Source organism: Macaca fascicularis, chromosome 1 (genome assembly GCF_037993035.2).
Source record: "Macaca fascicularis isolate 582-1 chromosome 1, T2T-MFA8v1.1".
Taxonomy (NCBI): domain Eukaryota; kingdom Metazoa; phylum Chordata; class Mammalia; order Primates; family Cercopithecidae; genus Macaca; species Macaca fascicularis.
This window is the reverse complement of record NC_088375.1, coordinates 86,349,094-86,370,977: the sequence shown is the minus strand read 5'-3', so window position 1 is coordinate 86,370,977 and position 21,884 is coordinate 86,349,094. Positions and strand designations below refer to the sequence as shown.

At 46.9% G+C, this 21,884-nt stretch overlaps 3 protein-coding genes and 1 pseudogene across 3 annotated transcripts; 3 read left to right on the top strand and 1 right to left on the bottom strand.

The window, feature by feature from the left end:
* Nucleotides 1-523: 523 nt before the first annotated feature.
* On the top strand, nucleotides 524-1,103 carry LOC102140817 (H2B.U histone 2). Its single transcript, XM_045398477.2, has one exon. The coding sequence runs from the start codon at nucleotides 553-555 to the stop codon at nucleotides 931-933; it is 381 nt and encodes a 126-aa protein (XP_045254412.1). The 5' UTR covers nucleotides 524-552; the 3' UTR covers nucleotides 934-1,103.
* Nucleotides 1,104-4,690: 3,587 nt separating this feature from the next.
* H2BC26 (H2B clustered histone 26) lies at nucleotides 4,691-7,347 on the bottom strand. The gene has a single exon (XM_005541082.5). It carries the CDS (start codon nucleotides 7,320-7,322, stop codon nucleotides 6,942-6,944), a length of 381 nt encoding a protein of 126 aa, XP_005541139.1. The 5' UTR covers nucleotides 7,323-7,347; the 3' UTR covers nucleotides 4,691-6,941.
* A 234-nt stretch (nucleotides 7,348-7,581) lies between these two features.
* Nucleotides 7,582-8,468, top strand: H2AC25 (H2A clustered histone 25). The gene has a single exon (XM_005541083.5). The coding sequence runs from the start codon at nucleotides 7,633-7,635 to the stop codon at nucleotides 8,023-8,025; it is 393 nt and encodes a 130-aa protein (XP_005541140.1). The 5' UTR covers nucleotides 7,582-7,632; the 3' UTR covers nucleotides 8,026-8,468.
* A 6,844-nt stretch (nucleotides 8,469-15,312) lies between these two features.
* Nucleotides 15,313-17,714, top strand: LOC102140417 (large ribosomal subunit protein uL23 pseudogene; annotated as a pseudogene).
* The last annotated feature ends 4,170 nt before the right edge of the window (nucleotides 17,715-21,884 follow it).

Genomic DNA, 21,884 nt, shown 5'->3' with positions numbered 1-21,884 from the left:
GTTTGGATTTACAATTGAATTCTGAGAGGAATGCATCCCTTTGATCTTTGGAGGAATGGAGGGAAGGGCAAGATATGAAGGGTTAAGGTCGTTGCAAACTGCCATTCCCACCCCCACCTCCCCTTCTAAATAAGCACTAACTACCACTCCTTAGCTGTGTGCCTCAGGAAAAAAAAATGCCCCCATGTATGTGCCTCACAGCCAGAGAAGACTGCAATTTGGGGTTGAAACCGTTTTTCAGTTTCTTTTTAGCTACGTCCAGATCCGCTGCGGACACAAAAATCTCCAGGTTTAAAACAAAGGCTTTGAACAAAGATGCGCAACCTCAGCTCCTGTGCGCGGCGGATATGCCTTGGGATTGGTTGGACCACCGTCCAATAGGAAAGAAGAACCGGACTCTCCTCTTTGCATAAATTCCTCCCGGTGGCGGCCTCGGCGTCAGGCCGTCCAATCAGACCGTACAGATTTGGAGCCTTCATTTGAATATAAAGATGGCAAATAGCCCTGCCCGCCTCGCGTCCGCGTTCGTCTAGGAGCTCTTGTCACCCCGCCATGCCGGAGCCATCGCGGGCGGCTCCGGCTCCCAAAAAGGGCTCCAAGAAGGCCATCACCAAGGCGCAGAAGAAGGACGGCAAGAAGCGCAAACGCGGCCGCAAGGAGAGCTATTCTATCTACGTGTACAAGGTGCTGAAGCAGGTGCACCCCGACACCGGCATCTCGTCCAAGGCCATGGGCATCATGAACTCCTTCGTCAATGATATCTTCGAGCGCATCGCCAGCGAGGCCTCCCGTCTGGCGCACTACAACAAGCGCTCCACCATCACGTCCCGCGAAGTGCAGACGGCCGTGCGCCTACTGCTGCCGGGCGAGCTGGCCAAGCACGCCGTGTCCGAGGGCACCAAGGCTGTCACCAAGTACACCAGCTCCAAGTGAGGCGCGTCCCGGCGCCCCGAACCCAAAGGCTCTTTTCAGAGCCACCTCCAAGCTCAAAAAGGAGCGTGCCACCTGGTCTGGTTGTGACCTGTGATTTAACTGGAGTAACGGGGGAAGGTAGAGTGAGTTGTGGAGGCGCAAGTCTTAGAGATAAAACTAGTCTTCCTGTCTGTAATGGCGCATTTCCCTTAGAAAGGCTGCGTTCGTCTTCTCTTGGCCACAGGCAAAGTCAGAGAGGGCGCAGTACAGGAGATTGAACCATGGATCCTATCCAAAGATCTGTGTGTGGCGCACGCCCTGCGCGTGAGGAGCGTGGGTCACCTCCAGGAAGATCTTGTGCCACTTACCCTCCCCCAGTGCCTCCTGGTGGCTGAGACTGGAGGACGTGCTCACTGAGGTCCGGGGTTGGGGGTGAGGGGTTTGTCGCGCCGTCTGGGTGCGGGTGCTTGGGTCCGTCCTTCTCCCGCCCCTTTCCTCTCTCCTTAGCCACAACTAGACACCAGGAGCTTCTAGCCTAAACCTTTCCAGCGGCGTTGCGCCTAGGCAGCTCTTTATGCCACGCCTTCCTGCTTGAAACATCAAAACAGCAGGCTCACATATCTCCTTATCACTCAGTTAAAATTTCCCCAATTAAGGGATTCTGGTATTTTATCCCAAAAATGTGTGTGTATGTGTGTGTACGCAAAATGCACAGTGAAAGATTATTTTGAATAATGCAAATATAGTGCTTTTTTAAAAAATTCCAGCAAATCATAGGCAAAGTAAGTATGATCTCTGGATGACACATTAAGTAAAAACTAAGGCATGCAGGCCTGACTGGGGCCCAGGCTGTCCTCTCCCTAAAAATACCCCGTACCTGTGTCACCCCAACCACCCTCTAAGCAGAAACGTTGCCTGGAATTAGGATTCAGATTCCAGGCTCAGTTCCCACTGGTAGAGGATGCACTCTACCCAGGCTCAGTTCCCACTGCACACCCCCAACACAATGACAGCCAAGCATTTATCAACATTTAACCTCTATGGTCTCGTAAAGTATATCAATTTTCTTGGGTTAGTTTTTTCTTAAAGGGAGTTTTCTTTCCTCCAAATTCTTTTTGTAAATAGGTTTTATTTTTTAATTTAATTTTATTTTATTTTATTTTTTGAGACGGAGTCTCGCTCTGTTGCCCAGGCTGGAGTGCAGTGGCACTCTCGGCTCACTGAAAGCTCCGCCTCCTGGGTTCAGGCCATTCTCCTGCCTCAGTCTCCCGATTAGCTGGGACTACAGGCACCCGCCACCACGCCCGGCTAATTTTTTTGTATTTTTAGTAGAGACGGGGTTTCACCGTGTTAGCCAGGATGGTCTGGATCTCCTGACCTCGTGATCCACTTGCCTCGGCCTCCCAAAGTGCTGGGATTACAGGTGTGAGCCACCGCGCCTGTCCTAGGCTTTATTTTTTAGAGCACTTTTTCAGAGCAATAAGCTTTTTTATTAGTAGTACATAATAATTGTACATATTTGGGGGATACATACGATATTTTGATATATGCATAGGCATAACAATCAAACCAGGGCAACTGGGACATCCGTCATCATATTCACCCCCTCTTCAGGTCGAGATCATTCCAATTCCTCTCCTCCAGCAATACAACTAATTATTGTTACCTGCAGTCACCCTACTTTTCTAACCAACACTAGATGTTACTATTTCTCCTAAGTGTATTTTTGTACCCATTGATCGGCTTCATCTCCTCCTTTCCCCACCACTCTTCCCAGCTTCTGGTAACCAGTAATCAACTTTCTACCTCCGTGAGACCCATGTTCTTAGCTCCCACGTATGAGTGAGATCATGCAGTATTTGTCTTTCTGTGCCTGATTTGTTTCACTTAATATAATGTCCTCCAGTTCCATCCATGGTGCTGCTAATGATGGGATTTCATTATTTTTTTATGGCCAAATTGTATTTGAATGTGTAAATATACCACATATTCTTTATCCATTTATCTACTGATGGGCATTAAGGTTAACTCTCTTTCTTGGCTATTATAAATAGTGCTGCAATGAACATGAGACTGCAGACATCTCTTTGATATACCGATTTCCTTTATTTTGGGTATATACCCAGCAGTGGGGTTGCTGGATCATATGGTAAGTCTGTTTTTAGTTTATTTAAGAATGCCCATACTCGTCTCTATAGTGGCTGTACTGATTTACATTCTTATCAGCAGTGTACAAGCATTCCCTTTCCCCGCGTTCTCACCAACATGTTATTTTTTGTTTTTTTAATCAAAGTCACTTTAATTGGAGATGATTCCATCCAAATTATTTTATTTACTGCATAATAATTAGCCAATCTGACTTGAAATTTCCATCTGATATGGGTGAGGGGCAATCTCTTAAATACATTTCAGATTGTATGCCAGTCTGGAGGGATTTTGTAGGCATACAATCTGACATGTATTTCAGTGATTGTCACTCACTCATCTCAGATAGGTGAGATATGAACCTTAGTTTAAAAATCTGGCTTAGTTTGAGAATCTTGGCATGTCTCTCCAACCCAGAAAATGCTTCCATTTTGTTGAGTGGGTCCTAATTCCCGTGGATTCTGACATATTTGATGTGCACTCCGTTTATCATTAACATTTGTCTTTCTCCGTTGTAACACTATAATTAGAGAAATGGGTTCTGGACACAATTGCTCTGAATTTTCTCCATTATAAAATCTCAGTAGCAGGGATCCTGTTTTACCTTCTTTGCCTCTCCCTTAACAGATTCCTGTCCTGGGAGAGAGGTACAAATCCCATGCATTCTGGGCCTGGGGGTGCTAACGCAGCAGGAAGAGACAGACAGCCTGTTTTTACTTCAAGTTTGTGTCAGGGGAATCAGAAGGACTGAGATATGAATTGACTGACGTTTGACATTATCCATCACAAAATGCCTTCTTAGAGAATTACACTTGGAAATGGTCATGAAATGTTCATCTTCTGCCTTGATTTGATCTCTGGCACCAACCAGCGTTGTTGCCTTGTGCTAACACAATCATTCACTCTCTCTGCTGGAGACTGGTTTCACTTTATTAAACCTATGTTTTAAGTTCCTTAAGGTGGAGAACTATATGGATCTGTGAGAGTAATTTCACAGCTGCAAATGTTTAAGGTATTGACTTCCAATCCATGCTGACAGGAGGCTGAGGGCTTGGATGTTCCAGTCATTGGGCACCTGTTTCATAGTGGAGAGGGCTGGATTCAATAGCTTTTCATACAAATTCTATATTTCTTGAAAATACTAAGGGTGTTGATAAGTCCGACTTACTTTTGATGATGGATCACTGTTTATTATTTGGATTATAACTGGGGATGCAAAGAATGGAATAAAATGCCTATGACAAAGTTGCTGTTCCTGTGCATTTTTTCTAAATTTTTTTGGAGCATACATCAAAACAAAACAGAATGGAAATGAGCCCGTGCACTGCTAGCATTGTAACCATATGGAAATGATCCCATGCTCTGCTAACACTGTAACCATATGAACACTGCATGCATGCAGTCACTGAGGTGGAAAGGGGAAGAGAAGAGTAGATGCACCATCCAGCTCATTAAAAGAGTCAGTTTCACTAAAAGTTTATCTGTTTGATAATAATCTATCAAATTATTTATGTTTTGAACAATTGTGTACTGTCGAGATGATTTTTCTAAAACACTGAGAGACTACCCAGAGGTAGTTTAAATTTCAATGTAGACTTTTTTGCAGAGAACGATAATAGACAAAACACCATTAAACATACAATAGATATATTATGGTAGGGTGAAATTGTAAGGCAAATGGAGAATAGAAATAGGCATTCAGGAAGAAAAAAATCATCTGAAACTTCTCATTGTCAAAGAAAAATTTGGTCATGTATTTTATGAATTAATTATACTATCATATTGATATTCCAAAAGGCACCTTAAGACTGATGTGAGAATTTTGATTTTTAAAAAGTCCCATATTGATATTTGTATCTTTGCAACTATTTTAATTGTAAATAAAAATATTTTAGATAGCTTTAAAATATGCAAGGTTCTCAAAGATTCTTTAGAGAAACCAGGCAGGAAAAAAGGTGGGGAGTAGTGGACAAAGCCGTTTTGGTCGAGGATGTTCACATTGACCTTTCCTTCCGCATCCCAGGCACACAACGCGTTCCCTTTGGAGAGATGACTTGGGGGGAAAAATAGTTTTCATTTAATTTTATTAAAAAATTATTTCTCGGCCGGGAGAAGTGGCTCACGCCTGTAATCCCAGCACTTTGGGAGGTCAAGGCGGGTGGATCACGAGGTCAAGAGATCGAGACCATCCTGGTCAACATGGTGAAACTCCTTCTCTACTGAAAATACAAAAATTAGCTGGGCGTGGGTGGCGCACGCCTGTAGTCCCAGCCACTCCATAGGCCGAAGCAAGGGAATCGTTTGAACCCGGGAGGCGGAGGTTGCAGTGAGCAGAGACCCCGCCATTGCACTCCAGCCTGGGCGACAGATCAAGACTCCGTCTCAAAAAAAAAAAAAAAAATTCTCATTTAGCTTTATTGAATTTTTATTCCCTGCTGGAAACGGTGACACAAACGCTCAATACTTCGAATTTTCACAATGGTTTGGGGAAGCAATTACTGGAAATCTCCTTTTTCTAAACAAGAAAAGCCAAGTCATGAAAACGTAAACAATGCCCTTTCCAGAGCGAAAACTCTTCGTGCCAAAGAGCTTTCCTGCGCCAAAATGGCAGTCCCCAAATAAATGCCGTGAATTTGGAGGGGGTAGGAAAGGAATTCTGTGTTGCTAACGCCTCGCAGAAAACAATGTGGTAGAAGAGGGAGGTAGCTACATTTGCTCAGAAAAACGGAATTCTTTCCCTCCTGAATTAACCCTTCCCCCACCCCCACTCCCATAAGGGTTAAAGCTACCGGCAGCTGGGGTCGCTTATTACATCCGGCTCCCCAGAGCAGGGCGCTGCTTTGACGCAGCGCTTCGATTCGGTATCAAACATCCTGCCATCGCAGTATCCTGCCAGGAAAATATCCTCCCGGAATGTTCATCACTTAAATCTAAGTATGTCTCTCTGGTCCAGGCAGGGATGGAAGTCTTAAGCAAATGCAGAGCCAGGCACCACCGCCAGGGGAACGTGACAACGCCCATGGCCTCAGAGCCCGTGGTCTTGAGCCACGTCTGGCCTCACCCATGGGGTGCGGGTAGGGATGGGGAGGTTGGCACAGGGTCTTTCTGGGGGAGGTGACCCGCACCGCTCACGTGCACCGCGCACGCCAAGCTCAGTTGGACCCGGTCCTGAACCGGGCGCAAGCGCTCAACATCCAAGAATGCACCACTTGCTTATAAAAGACATTTGGGGTCGGGCGCGGTGGCTCACGCTTGTAACCCCCGCACTTTGGAAGGCCGAGGCGGATGGATCAACAGGTCAGGAGATCGAGACCATCCTGGCCAACATGGTGGAACCCCCGTCTCTACTAAAAATACAAAAATTTAGCCAGGCGTGGTGGCCCATGCCTGTAATCCCAGCTACTCGTAAGGCTGAGGCACGAGAATCGCTTGAACCCAGGAGGCGGAGGTTGCAGTGAGCCGAGATTACGCCACTGCACTCCAGCCTAGCGACAGAGCAGACTCCGTCTCAAAAAAAAAACAAAAAGTCTCGTCGCGTGTTAATATGTCCGCGCGGAGGGAGGGGGTGGAGAGGGGGTCCTTGATTGGCTCCCAACATTACTGAGCTACATCACCTGAGCACTGTTTCTACCCCAATTTCTGTAATGAGCAGTTTTTCTCGTTCTCTGCCGGCGCGCGCGCGCGCGCGCACACACACACACACACACACACACACACACACACACACACACACAGAGGAGGCTCACATTCGGCCGCACCCGGCAACCGCTAGGGCGCATGGAGACATATTAGGTTACATAACCCTTCACCGTGTTCGAAACCCTTTCTCGATCGTGTGGGTGGCTCTGAAAAGAGCCTTTGGGTTCAGGACGCCGGGAAACGCCTCACTTGGAGCTGGTGTACTTGGTGACAGCCTTGGTGCCCTCGGACACAGCGTGCTTGGCCAGCTCGCCCGGCAGCAGCAGGCGCACGGCCGTCTGCACTTCGCGGGACGTGATGGTGGAGCGCTTGTTGTAGTGCGCCAGACGGGAGGCCTCGCTGGCGATGCGCTCGAAGATATCATTGACGAAGGAGTTCATGATGCCCATGGCCTTGGACGAGATGCCGGTGTCGGGGTGCACCTGCTTCAGCACCTTGTACACATAGATAGAATAGCTCTCCTTGCGGCCGCGTTTGCGCTTCTTGCCGTCCTTCTTCTGCGCCTTGGTGACGGCCTTTTTAGAACCCTTCTTGGGCGCAGGAGCCGATTTGGACGGGTCTGGCATGATGGCTGTGTCTCTCCAAAAAAACGCACAGCGCTCGGAGTAACTCTATTTGTACGTTTTGTATTCAAATGAAGGCTCAGGATTTGCTCACTTCTGATTGGATCAAACGTTGTTCTACGTCATCGCTGGGAAAGGAATACGCAAATTAGGAGTGCCAGGTTCTTTTTCTGATTGGCTACCATAGCCATCCAATCGAACTCCGCGGTCTAGCCTACCTCCTTACCATAGATAAGGGCTCGCTGGAGTTCTCTTCCCTCTTGTTTTCGGTCTCGCTTTTGGATTCTTGTTGTCTTTTGCCCTTGAATCGGAAATGTCTGGTCGCGGTAAGCAGGGCGGCAAGGCGCGCGCCAAGGCCAAGTCGCGCTCATCGCGCGCGGGGCTGCAGTTCCCCGTGGGCCGAGTGCACCGGTTGCTCCGCAAGGGCAATTATTCCGAGCGCGTGGGGGCCGGCGCCCCGGTCTATCTGGCCGCGGTGCTGGAGTACCTGACCGCCGAGATTCTGGAGCTTGCCGGCAACGCGGCGCGCGACAACAAGAAGACGCGCATCATCCCGCGCCACCTGCAGCTTGCCATCCGCAACGACGAGGAGCTCAACAAGCTGCTGGGCCGCGTGACCATCGCGCAGGGCGGCGTCCTGCCCAACATCCAGGCCGTGCTGCTGCCCAAGAAGACGGAGAGCCACCACAAGGCCAAGGGCAAGTGAGGCCGCCCGCTGCCCCCGGGGCCCCTTTGATGGACATAAAGGCTCTTTTCAGAGCCACCCACCATCTCGAGAAAAGAGTCTCACTGAGCCTGCAGTTCTTTATAGGACGGAGTCCTGATCACCCTAGGCTCATGAATGAGCGCAGTGGCCACGGGGAAGGGCGCAACGGGAACCGAGACCCTGGAGACTGATTGGGTCGCATACTCGCCTGGTGGGCAACGTGTTCTGTTAACAGCAAGGAACCCTCGCCCACAGGTGGCTACCCCTTGCTCTTGAGTCCCATCGAAAACCTCTGGTAGGGGTTTTAATACGCTCACCGTAAAGGTGTCTTCATAATTACTAGTGACAAGTTCTCTTGACTCCGGCAAGGTTCCAGTGTGGTCGTCGAGTACAGAATGCAATTTCTTAATGATTTATCTGATATTAAAAGTATTTATGATCTCTAAGTAGTTTGCACTTTAATTCTGAAGAGTGAGTCTATGGATTCTATTTAAATTGCTAAGTTTTAACAATGTGAGCTCCACCAGGGTTAAGATTTAATCTATTTGGCTGGGAATTCTAAAGGTCATGAGGAAAGGTTCAGTACTTAAAAGGAACCAGATTAGCAGATGCTGAAAAGTATAAACCTTTTAAGAAGACTTAATTTGGAATAGGATAATTATTTAAAGGAATTTAGTTTGTTTAATTCCAGTTGGTCAAACATTAATCAAAGATCCGCTTAAATTGATTGCTAAAATCAGAACAAAATAATTTGTACACTGATTCTGAAAAGGAAAACTAAATCTGCGAGTTAAGCAAATTTACAATGAGTATTGTTAGAACCAGATGAATGATGACACATGTGGACTTGAGGAAAATAACTGTTTGTAACTACATTTTTCCTTATAAAAAGGAGGGTTTAAGAGGGTCAGAGACCTCCAGGCAAATTAACTGAAATGGCTGTGTTAATAACCTCTAAATCTTGGAGGAGAGAGGTTCATTGATTTAATCCATTATAATCCCTTAAAAAATGTTTGCCACAAAATCAGAGCTCAGAAAGTGTTACTCTTCTGTTGTTATCTGTACAGTTTTCATTAATCTATTTCTCAAAATATGAATGATTCCTACTTTGTTTTTTTTCTTTAATCCCCAATGTGATAGTATTTAGTTAATTGACACCTAACAATTGTATATTGCATGGGGTACATAGTGATATTTTGAATATATTTATTATCAGATCAGGGTAATTAGCAATTATTATTTATTGTAATAACAAATATAGGCCAGTAAAATGATTCAGGAATATTATATAATTTATATTTACCCTATTAAAATTGGGTCTACTCAAGTCGCCTTCCTGGACACCAGCTAACCACAAATCTGCGTGTCTTTAGAAAATATCCCAGTGCTATGAAACTATTTGAACCAAAAATTGGTAAGCAGCTGCTCCAACAGTGTGGATCTAAACAGCACAATATTCACAGTGTGTGTCATGAGTGGGCAGCATTTCAGTAAAACAAAACTGCAAGGACTGGCCAGGAAAGGAAGTAGCCTTCAGAGCTCTTTTCATTATTTTTCTTGTGAAAGCCTTCATTTTCAGTTGAAATTTATCTTTATGTATTTATATCTATGTAGGTCACTCTATCTCTTCAAATACACTTTAATGGTATTTAAGGTTTTTGCAGGGTCTGGGGGCTTTAAGTGTTTTGATTATCACCATGGATTTCCAGATTTTGTAAAAGGTTCTCAAATGGAGTGAAGGGGGAGGCAGCGTACTGGGAGGGCTACTTTGGGGTAGCACTGCGTTTGTTATCTCTGAGGCTGTGGTGTTTCACACACAGCAACGAACCACACAGGCTATTTAATTTTCAGATAATTAAAATTTAATACAAAATGTAGTTCATCAGTCATCTTAACCACATGTGGCCAGTGGATACCATGTTAGCACAGATACAGAATGTTTCCAGCATCACAGAAAGTTCCACTGGATAGCTTTGGTCTAAGATCTGGTTCTCTATCCGGTTATCCAATTCAGAAATGTAGTAAATTACCCAGTGCTGCCTGCTTCAGTAAAAGAAAGTTCATTAGACTCTTTTTTATTTTTATTTTCATTTTTTTTTTAAGATAAAGCCATGCCCTGTGTCCCAGGCTGGAGTGCAGTGGAGTGATCTCGGCTCACTGGAACTTCTGCCTACTGGGTTCAAGTGATTCTTCTGCCTCAGCCTCCCAAGTAGCGCCCGCCACCATGCCTGGCTGTTTTTTGTTTGTTTGTTTGTTTTTTGTTTTTTTTTTTTTTTGAGATGGAGTATCTCTTTGTAGCCCAGGCTGGAGTGCAGTGGTATGATCTCAGTGGAGTGGCGAGATCTCAGCTCACTGCAACCTCTGCCTCCAGGGTTGGAGCAATTATCCTGTCTCAGCCTCCCAAGCAGCTGGGACTACAGGCGCCTGCCACCACGCCTGGCAAATTTTTGTATTTTTAGTAGAAACAGGGTTTCACCACCTTGTTGGTCAGACTGGTCTCAAACTCCTGACCTCAGGTGATCTGCCCGCCTTGGCCTCCCAAAGTGCTGGGATTACAGGCATGAGCCTGTAATGGAGCACTCAGCTTCATTAGACTCTCACATAAAGAAGACATCACCGTATGGTCCTGCAATTCCAGTCCTAGGTATATATACCCAAGATAAATGAAAATATACATTTATTCACAAACATGTACACAAATGCTCATGGCAGCATTATTCATGAAATACAGAAGGTAGAAACAACCCAAATGTCCATCAACTAAGGAATGGGTAAGCAGATTGGGGTCTATCCAATTACAATGAAATATTATTCAGTCATTCAAAAGAAATGAAGCACTGACATGCTACTACAGGGATGAATCTTGACAACATGCTCAGTCAAGTAAGCCAGATACAAAGGCCACAGATTGTCTGAGTCCATTGATACGAAATGTCCAGAACAGGCAAATCCATAGGGACTGAAGGCAGACTGTTGGCTGTCAGGGGCTGGAGGAAGGGAGTGCCTGCCTAGTGGGGACAGCTTCCTTTAGGGGTGATGAGGATGTTCTGGAACTAGACAAAGGTGATAACTGCATAACATTGTGAATGTACTAAATGCACCTGAATTGTGTATTTTAAAATGGTACATTGTGTGTCATGTGAATTTCACCACTCAATGTTTTTAAAAATCTGAACCTAATACACGAATGTGTACCAAATCGTCCCGTAACCAGGAGAACAGAAAGGAAAGGCAAGAAAGCCTGGGGTCCCAGAAGGGCTGCGGGGAGGGTAGACCAGATGCCCGAGAGGAGAGAGGCCCATTCTAGTGCTTTCCAGGATGCTACTGGCCTACCCCAGGTATAAAGAGGGGCAGCAGGGACTGCCTTTGGTGCAGCAGCCATAACTTGGGGACCTTGTGGAGAGAAGAGGGTCCTGTTGGTGGCTGTGGGCAGCTCATCTCCACAGGGCTGGCTGTCTTCCTGTGGATGCATCGTGACCTTTCTCTGCCCGCTGCATTCCCAGTATGCACCCACCTTCTCTGGAAGTTTACTCTTGATACTTCACACACCCCTATGGGCAGGCACTTTATGGAGGAAGAAGAGAAAAGGAGATATGTCCCAGAGGGAGAATGCAGCTGAAGCCAGCCTCAGGAGTAACCCACAGAGAGAGCTTGCAGTTTTGCAGAACGCAGCTTGGCTCAGCCGTATTCCACATCCCTCTCCTCCCCTCTTCTGGCCGTGGGTCTCTCCCCAGCCCCAGCTGGTCAGTTCCCACATGGCTCAACACCAAAATGCTTGAGTCTTCCAATTAAAAAGAAAACAAAACATAAAAAACTACCACCTTCTTCCCTGCAATTTCTTCCTCTCCTGAGAGGCTGCATTAAAGCGTTTGTGATGCCAGTCCTTCAGGAAAGCAGTTTTGGGTACCTGCTCTGACCCCTGTCCAGTGTGGGTTGTACTGAACTCATCCTCGTTGTCCCTGTCTGTGTGTTTTCCCATCTCACAGGGCCCCCAACTCTGATCGCCAGAGTAGGCCTGGGACCTGCCTGAAAGAGTCTCTAGTTTCCTGCATGCCACTCACCAAGCGTCAGCTGCAGTGGGATGCTGGCCATATCTGTCTCACTGCTGCCTAGTGGCAGCTGCTTCTGGGCAGGCGGCTGGGAACACCAAGTCCAGGGCACCACCTGGCTTCCAGACCCTGGACCCAGCAGCCACCCCTCGTGGAGCTGCCCTTGGGCCCCAGACCATCTTTGTTGCCCAGTGGGCTGTGCCCTCAGCCCACTCATGGCCCTGAGTGGGCCCTACTGGTCACTGGCTGGCCAGGCCCAGGTTTCTCCTGTCAAGATAACAAACTAGCCCAAAGCATTGTGGCCGGTGGGCCTGTGGGGCTGAGGTGAGAGCCAGGCTTCCCAGACAGCAGGTATCTGGTGAACAGGCTAGACCTGGCTTCTGGGCCTTCGCCACCCACCGAGGGCCAGCGGAGGGTCAGGAGGGGTCAGGGAGGAGTTCAGGTGGTGAGTCAGGGAAGGGTCAATGGAGGGTCAGGAGGAATCAAGGATGAGTCAGCTGCTGGGTCAGCTGGTGGGTCCATGGTGGGCACGTGTGGCCACTGAGACACAGGCTGTCCTGGCCATGCCATAGAGAAAGGTGGGCTGGAATGGTGATCCCAACGGGAGTGCCTCAAATGAGCCAGGCCTGTTTAGCGTATCCTGAATATTCACTACCTATTGTATACTTAGTGTTGTCCTGAATATTTAGTGCCTCTTGCATATCTAGTCATCCTAGATACCTAAGCCTCGTGTTTATTTATCTTAATATTTAGTGCCTCTTGTATACTTAGGGATCATTAACATCTAACATGTACTGCATCTTGTATATATAGTGGTCATAAGTATTCAGTGCCTCTCATAAATTTAGCAATCCTGAATATTTAGTGCTTCTTGTATAGTTAGTGATCATGAATATTTAGTGCCTCTTGTACAACTAGTCACCTTGAATATTTAATATTTAGTGTACTTTGTATACCTAGTGAGCATGAACACTTTGCCTCTCATACATTTACCAATCCTGGATTTTCAATGTCTCTAATGTATTTAGTGATCCTGAATATTTAGTGCTTCTTGTATATTTTGTGATCATTAATATTTAGTTTCTCCTATGTGTTTAGCGATCCTCAATATTTAGTGTCTGTGGTATATATATATATATTTTTTTTCTTTTTTTTTTTTTGAGATGGAGTCTCGCTCTGTCATCCAGACTGGAGTGCAGTGGCACGATCTCCGCTCACTGTAAGCTCCGCCCCCCCAGTTCATGCCATTCTCCTGCCTCAGCCTCCTGAGTAGCTGGGACTACAGGCATCCGCCACCATGCCCAGCTATTATTTTTTGTATTTTTAGTAGAGATGGGATTTCACTGTGTTCGCCAGGATGGTCTCGATCTCCTAACCTCGTGACACGCCCTCCTCGGCCTACCAAAGTGCTGAGATTACAGGCATGAGCTACCGCGCCCGGCCTATTTTGTGATCATTAATATTTAGTTCCTCCTATGTGTTTAGTGATCCTGAATATTTAGTGTCTCTGGTATATTTTACGACTATGAATACTTAGTGCCTTTCTGTTGTATATTTAGTGATCCTGCACATTAAGTGGCACTTGTGTACTTAGCAATCATCAATGTTTAGTGCCCTGAGGCCCCTGAGGCCTTCTGTTTACTCACTATCTCCTGCATATTCAGTATTTTGGTCCTGCCACCGCCTCTGCCTTTGAGACCCACAAACTCTACTTATGACTTATCTCTGGATCTTGTACTCCAGCCTCCAGAGCTGTGAGCCCTAAACCCTATTGTCTTTAACTTTCCCAGGCTGTGGTGTTTTGTTACAGCAGCCTGCATGGACAACTTTCATTTGTCTATTTTACTTAACTGAGTGACCAGAGAAGGATGGAGCCATTCCCGGGCTGGGGATGACTGAGGGAAGTCTCAGTGTTTGGGTGGGGCTGGGGCATGGAGAACCTTCTGTGGGATTCTCTGCAGGGTGGTCAGGCCCCTTGAACAGATGTGAGTATCAAGTGGGTGAGTATGAGCCTGGAGCTCTGGGAAACATCCACAGTCCATGGCTTGTGGTCACTCAAGTCGTGGTTTGGATGAGCTCATGGGAAAAAGGAAGTGTCAGGGTGGAGCCCACAGGACCTGTGGTGAGAGGTCCCCCCACCCTGGCACACACGGCCTTGGAGCTGTCCCTCAGCACACCACACCAGGTTGGCCTGCTGACTTGCTGTGACCCCCAGCGTGTGGCCCGAGGGACAGTGAGCAGCTTCCAGGCGAGGCCCCAGGGGGCCTTGGCCCCACCACCAACCCACTGCTGAGTCACTGATGACCCCTTCTTAATGCTCTGACTGACCCCTCCTAACCCTCCCTGACCCCTCAGCTGACCCCTCCTGACCCTTTGGGTGACCCCTCATTTCTCCTCCCTGACCCAGCCCTAACCCCTCCTGACCTTCCACTGACCCTTTCCTGACTCACCAGCTAACCCATCCCTGACCTTCTGGCTGACCCCTCCTGCTCTTGCACCTGAGCCCTGGTCTTCGTAAGCAGGACTTTATCTGGGAAAAGTCTGACAGCAGAGAGAGACAACACCTATGGACACCTGACCCCAGGATGGGAGGTGGAGAGGGGTAAGTTGACTCGCCTAGCATAGGTGTGACACCCTTACTCTAAAATTGTCTGTGAGCCCTTCCATGCCACGACCTGTAGCTTCAAGGTGACTTTTCATGAGTCCCTCAGGCACAGCAGCTGTTGGAGGCGACCCCAAGGCAAGGGAGCCCAGACACACTACTTTCCATCCAATCACCACTTTACCTCCCTTCGTGGCACTGAGTGGGTGACTGTCACATCACTCCCGCCATAAGCCAAGCTCTGGGATGGCAGGAGAAACCCCTCCTGGCTGCATTCTCAAGGACACCTGGACAGCGGATAAGTGCAACCAGTGGGACTATCCCTGCAGGTGTGCGGGGCAGCATGCTTGTGCATGATAGACTTGCCATCATCATATTTGTTTTGTTTTCAAGACAAGGTCTCATTCTGTTGCCCAGGCTGAAGTGCAGTGCAGTGGCAACAATCACAGCTCACTGCTTTCTCAACCTCAAGCGATCCTCCCACTTCAGCCTCCTGAGTAGCTGGGACTACAGGCAGGCTCCCCAAACCTGGGTAGTTTTTTGTATTTTTTGTAGAGACAGTGGTTTCACCATATTGCCCAGGCTGGTCTCCAACATCTGTGCTCATGCATTCAAAGGCCCTGGACTCCCAATTACAGGCATGAGCCACTGTGCCTGCCCCTATCATCACAGTTATAAAACTATCACATTTCCAACCCCAGGAGCTTTACCCACACAGTCTCAAAGCCCTTGCTTCTTGGAAGGCCTCACAGGGCCCTACAAAGAAAAGCCCCACTCTCTTTGTTGTTGAGAATGCTTTATTGGTCCCTTTTTATTTTTTCCCAGCTTCATTAAGGTACTGTTACCAGAAAGGGGGCTCAATCAAGACCCCAAGAGAGGGTTCTTGGATCTCATGCAAGAAAGAATTCGGGGCAGATGCATAAAGTGAAAGCAAGATTATTAATAAAGTAAAGGAGCTTTTCACAAGATGGCACTGAAAGCAAAGAAGGAAGCTCCTGCCCCTCCTAAAGCCGAGGAAAAAGCAAAGGCTTTGAAGGCCAAGAAGACAGTGTTGAAAGGTGTCCATAACCACATACAAAAAAAGAAGATCCACATGTCACCCACCTTCTGGTGGCCCAAGACACTGAGACTCCAGAGGCATCCCAAATATCCTCGGCAGAGTGTCCCCAACAAGCTTGACTACTGTGCTATCATCAAGTTTCCGCTGACCACTGAGTATGCCATGAAGAAGATAGAAGACAACAACACACTTGTGATCACTGTGGATGTTAAAGCCAACAAGCACCAGATCAAACAGGCTGTGAAGAAGCTCTGTGACATTAACGTGGCCAAGGTCAACACCTTCATCAGCCTGATGGAGAGCATATGTTCGACTGGCTCCTGATTACGATGCTTTGGATGTTACCAACAAAATTGGGATCATCTAAACTGAGTCCAGCTGGCTAATTCTAAATATATATATATATCTTTTCACCATTAAAAAAAAAGGAAGAAAGGAATAAAAGAATGGCTATTCCATAGGCAGAGCAGCCCTGAGGACTACTGGTTGGCCACCTTTATGGTCATTTCTTGATTATATGCTAAACAAGGGGTGGATCATTCATGTGTTTCCCAGGAAAGGGGTAAGCATTTCTTGGACCTGAGGGTTCCTTACCTTTATAGACCATGTAGGGAAACTTTCTGATGTTTCCATGGCATTTGTAGATTGTCATGACACTAAGGGGGGAGTATCTTTTACTTATAATTAATGATAATTAATGTATTATAATGAGCAGTGAGGACGACCAGAGGTCACATTAGTCCCCATCTTGGTTTTGGTGGGATTTGGCTGCCTTCTTTACCACATGCTGTTTCATCAGCAAGGTCTTTGTGACCTATATCTTGTGCCAACCTCCTATCTCATCCTGTAACATAGAATGTCTAACCTCCTGGGAATGCAGTCCAGCAGGTCTCAGCCTTATTTTACCCAGCCCCTGTTCAAGATGGAGTTGCTCTAACTCAAATGCCTCTGACAGTATGATCCACAAATAAAGCTCATACATATTCAAGGTGCACAGCATGATGTCTTGGTACATGTCACATGGTGAAATGATTACCACAGTCAAGTCAATTAACACACCCATCACTTCATGTGGTTACCTGTGTGTGTGTGCATGTGTCTGTGTGTGTGCATGTGTCTGTGTGTGCAGTGACAACATGTAAGATCTACTCAGTTAATTTCATGTCCATGATATATTATTAACCAGAGTCTCCATGCTGTGCTTCAGGTCTCCAGAACTACTTGTCTTATAACTGAAGCTTTGCACTCCTCCTCACCCAGCCCCCGACTTTTTCAGACTCCATATATAAGATGGCTCATGCAGTATTATTTGTCTTTCTGTGCCTGGCTTATTTCACTTAGCATAATGTCCTCTGGGTTCATCCATGTTGTTGACATGGTTTCCTTCTTTTTCAGACCTGAATAATTTTCATTATTATAGTATAGTATAGCATGTAACAATAATATCTATACCACATTTTCTTTATTCATTCACGGATGGACATTCAGGTTGTTTCTGTATCTCAGCTATTGTGAATAGTGCTGTAATGAACATGGGAATACAAGTATCTCTTTATGACAGTGATTCTATTTCCTTTGGGCAAATACTCAGAAGTGAGATGGCTAGATCAACAAAATTAAAAGGCAACCTATGGATGGATGAAAACATTTGCAGACCATACATCTGGTAAGGGGTCAATACCCAAAATATATAAGAGCTCGTACAACTTAATAGTAAAAACGAAACAAAACAAGGACCGAATAACCTAACTTTAAAAATAGAAAAAGGACCTAAATAGGCATTTCTCCCAAGAAGACAGACATATGGCCAACAGGTATATCAATAGGTGTTCAACATTACTAGTCAAGGAGGGCCCATGCGGTGGCTCATGCCTGTAATCCCAGAGGCTGAGGTGGGAGGATTGCTAGAGCCCAGGATTTGGAGACCGGCTTGGGCAACATAGGAAGACTCCCTCTCTACAAAAAAAAAAATTTTAAATCGGCGGCGCGTGGTGGTTCCTGTGGTCCCATCTAGTCCAGAGGCTGAGAAGGGAGTATCCCTTGAGCCGGGGAAGTCTAGGCTGCAGTGAGTCGAGATTGCACCACTGCACTCCAGCCTGGGCCACAGAGGGAGATCCTGTCGCAAAAAAAAAAAAAAAAAAAATTCAGGAAAATGCAAATCAGAATCAGAATGAAATGTCTCCGAACACCTGATAGAATGGCTACTATCAAAAAGACAAGAGACAACAAGTGTTGGTCACAATGTGGAGACAAGGGATCCTTCACACACTGTTGAGGGGAACGTAAACTGGTGCAGCCATCACGGAAAACAGGACGGAGGTTCCTCCAAAAACTCAAAACAAGGTCCAGTCTTTCTGAGGCCCCCTTCTGCTTGCCTGTGACCACCCTTCTTCCAACCCTCCAGCTCCAGGTCCCCTCTACTGCTCTTAGAGGCGGCGTCTTCGCACTCTGGGCCTTACGGCGGCTGCTCCTCCAGGTTTGCTCTCCAACTGCAGCCTTACCTGTCCTGCGCGACCACCGGCCTCCTGGTGTCCTCTGCCTATAGTGGAAACCCCTCCAACACTGTGCCATCACCTCCGTTTACTCTCACCGCCTCCTCCACTTAATTGCAAGCTCCAGGGAGGCATGTTTTCATCTGATGCGTTCACCCCAAGTACTAACAGCTATGCCTGGCACATAGTAGATGCTAAATGGATATTTGATGAACTTAAAAACAAAATTCAAACGATTCCTTTCCTCTCTGGTCAATGGAAGACGGAGAAGGAATGAAATTGAACTCCAATAGGCAAAACAAAGGGCGGGAGGGTGGTGTGCTGACCGCCTCCTCCCGCACCCCGCTGGGCCCCAACCCACCCCGCCCGGCCCCCACGGGATCCTTTTCTACAAGGGTGAGAGGAGCTGACTCCGGTTTGGACTGGAAAAAAGTTTCCAAGAAAATAAAATTAGTGGCCCAAGCACATACCCCTCCTCTGCCCCGCGCAGGCTCTGAGATGCGTTCCAGCAATTGCCCAGGGACTTGGAGGGAGCGGGCATTTTCAGGGTCACAGAGGCCATCTGGGGAGAAAGGGTGCGGCTGTTTTGCTGAAATGTGAAAAGAGATGTCATTTGGAGCCCTGGACGCCATTTCCGGCTGGCTACCTGAGGTTGCGTGCAAGGGGCGGGTCCTTAGGCATGAAAATGACCCGCCCGGCCGCAAAGGCGCACAGGCCCAGGGCCGCAGAGCCCCTCCAAGCCGGGATCGGTCTTGGAGACCTGCGCGATGCAGCAGACAGCGGGACTGCGGGGCGCTGCAGTGCAGGCTGTACAGCTGCAGAGGAGCCGGGAATACAGGGGTGCGGGGCGCAGGGATGCCGGGCGCCGGGGACGGTCACTGTTGCTTTCTACTGGGTTGTGCAGGGTCAGGTTCCCAGGGCTGGGTGGTTGCTACTCTGCATAAAACGCTAAGACTTTGAGGCCCTTATTCATTCTAGGGGACGTCTCCCAATTGGTCAATTCAAAACCTCTGGGCCAGGTTGCGTTGGTTGCAGATTCCACCCTCTGAGTCTCCGTACGCTGCCGCTGCAGCTGCCTCGGGTCTGCTCCTCCTCCGGGGTCAGAACCTCCGATGCTCTCCTAGTTTTACAAGCGTTAAGTCACTGGTTTCTCGCAGCATCGCGTGTTCCCTAGATACATGGGCTGAGGCTTATTCTTCCTGAAAGTGAGGCTTTTTTCCCTTGGGCTTTCCAGAGCCAGCCCGCGTGGGGAGTGACGAGTGACAGGCGCCTTTGTTCTGGGCTTGCATGGGTGGGACGTGCCCCCTCCTCAGCACTCAGCCCGGGCGAGCCTGGCCCGCCCATCGCCCCTTCTCAAGTGCATTTGTCCCGGGTTCTCGACTTGGTTCACTCTTTCCTGCTTACACAGATACACACACACACCCAGACCTAAACTTTATATAAACAGACATGAACTTAAAGAAACAAAACCCCCATTATGTGTCAACGCGATCCTTTTAAACAAAATCAATAAAAATTCAACACGATGTTATTTCCATACTTTTGTTGTCTTATTATTAGAAACGTGTATGTTAACTTTCCTCCTTTTATAAATGAGACATGTTCTAATTAACCATTTGTATGGTTGTTTTTAATGCTCAAATGGTCACACTGCAGGCCCAGGGAGGTATTTTGAAAACGCTGCTGTCCTTTTGGGGTCACCCTGATTGTTGGAAGCATCTTTGCTTTTGTTTTTGCTTTGTTTTTGTTTTGCTGAGACGGGGTCTAGCTCTGCCGCCTAATCAAGCTCACTGTGGCCTCAAAACTCCTGGCTCAAGCGATCCTCCGGCCTCAGGCTCCCAAGTAGCTGGTACTACAGGTGAGCACCACAGCGCCTAATTGGTTTTGGTTTTGTGTGTGTGTGTGCGTGTGTGCATGTTTTTGTTTTTTTTGTTTGTTTTTGTTTTGTTTTTTGTTTTGTTTTGTAGACGGAGTCTCCCTGTATTGCCCAGGATGGCCTTGAACTCCTGGGCTCAAGCCGTCCTCTAACCTCAGCCTCCCAAAGTGCTGGGATTACAGTTGTGAGCCACTGGCACCCGGTTCATCTTTGCTTTCTGACAGCAAAAAGTTATTTCAGACCTACCATGGGTGTTTTGTTTTGTTTTTAGTTTTTGGTTTTTTTGATTCCAGATATGGACTTAACTGCACTCCAAGGAGTTTATGTTGCTCTTCATGAAAATTAGTATTATAGACAAAATTGAAGCTGGGAATTAGCTGCTTTTGTCTCTCATTTTCACTGTTCTCTCTCTCTTTTTTTTTTTAGACAGAGTCTCACCCTGTCTCCCAGGCTGGAGTGCAATGGCACAATCTCGGCTCACTGCAACCTCTGCCTCCTGGGTTCAAGCGATTCTCCTGCCTCAGCCTCCCAAGTAGCTGGGACTACAGGCACTGCGTCACCATGCCTGGCTAATTTTTTGTATCTTTAGTAGAAATGGGGTTTCACAATGTTGGCCGGGCTGGTCTCGAACCCCTGACCTTGTGATCTGCCTGCCTCAACCTCCCAAAGTGCTGGGATTACAGGCGTGAGCCACCACGCCTGGCCACTGTTCTCTTTTTTTAATGATGGTGTAGATGTCTACCCTGTGGAGATATATTGATCTTCAAAATCACCGTGATAGTACAGTTATTATGGAAAATATTATTAAATTCAAAATAGAACTCCCAAATGATACAGCAACCCCACTGCTAGGGATATATCTAAAGGAAATAAAATCCGTATCCAGAAGAGAGATCTGCACCATGTTCACTGCAGCACCATTTACAATAACTAAGACATGGAGCTAACCTATGTATCCATTGTCGGATGAATGGGTAAAGAAAATGTGGTACATATGCACAATGAAATACTATTCCGGCCTTAAAACATAATGAAATTCCCTCATTTGGGACAACAGGGGTGAAATGAGAACATTATGTTAAGTGAAATTAGCCAGATATAGAAAGACAAACACTGCATAATCTCACTTCTATGTGGAATCTAAAGAGGTTGATATCATAAAGCAGAGAGTGGAATGATGGTCACCAGGGTCTGGGGGCTAGAGACGCTGACTAAAGGGCATGCAATTTCAGCAACACAGGAGAAGTCAGTTCAAGACATCTAATGTGCAACACAGTGACTATAATTCACAGCAATGTAGTACATGAAAATTCCTAAGAGAGCAGATTTTAGGTGTTGTCACCACAAATAAATATGTGAGGCAATGTCTGTTAATTAGCTTGATTTAGCCATTCCCCAATCCATATTCCAAATATAATACATATTTCAAAACATCAGCTTGTATACCATATGTACAATTTTTGTCAGTTTAAAGAAATAAAGAAGAAAAAAGTCACCATGATCATTGGTAGTCCTTCCATGATAATGCTGATGCCTCATCCTCGAGTGAGGACATTTGTTTCAGTCACTTCAAGCTGCTATGACAAAACAGAGACTGGGCAATTTGTATACAGTAGAATTTTTGCTCACAGTCTGAAGGCTGAAAGTTCAAGATGAAGGTGTCAGCAGGGCTGGGGTCTGGTGAAGGTCCTCTTCTGGGCTGTAGAGGGCAGGCTTGTGGTTGCAACCTCATGTGATGGAAGGGGTAAGGCAGCTCTCTGGGGTCCCTTTTACAGGGGCC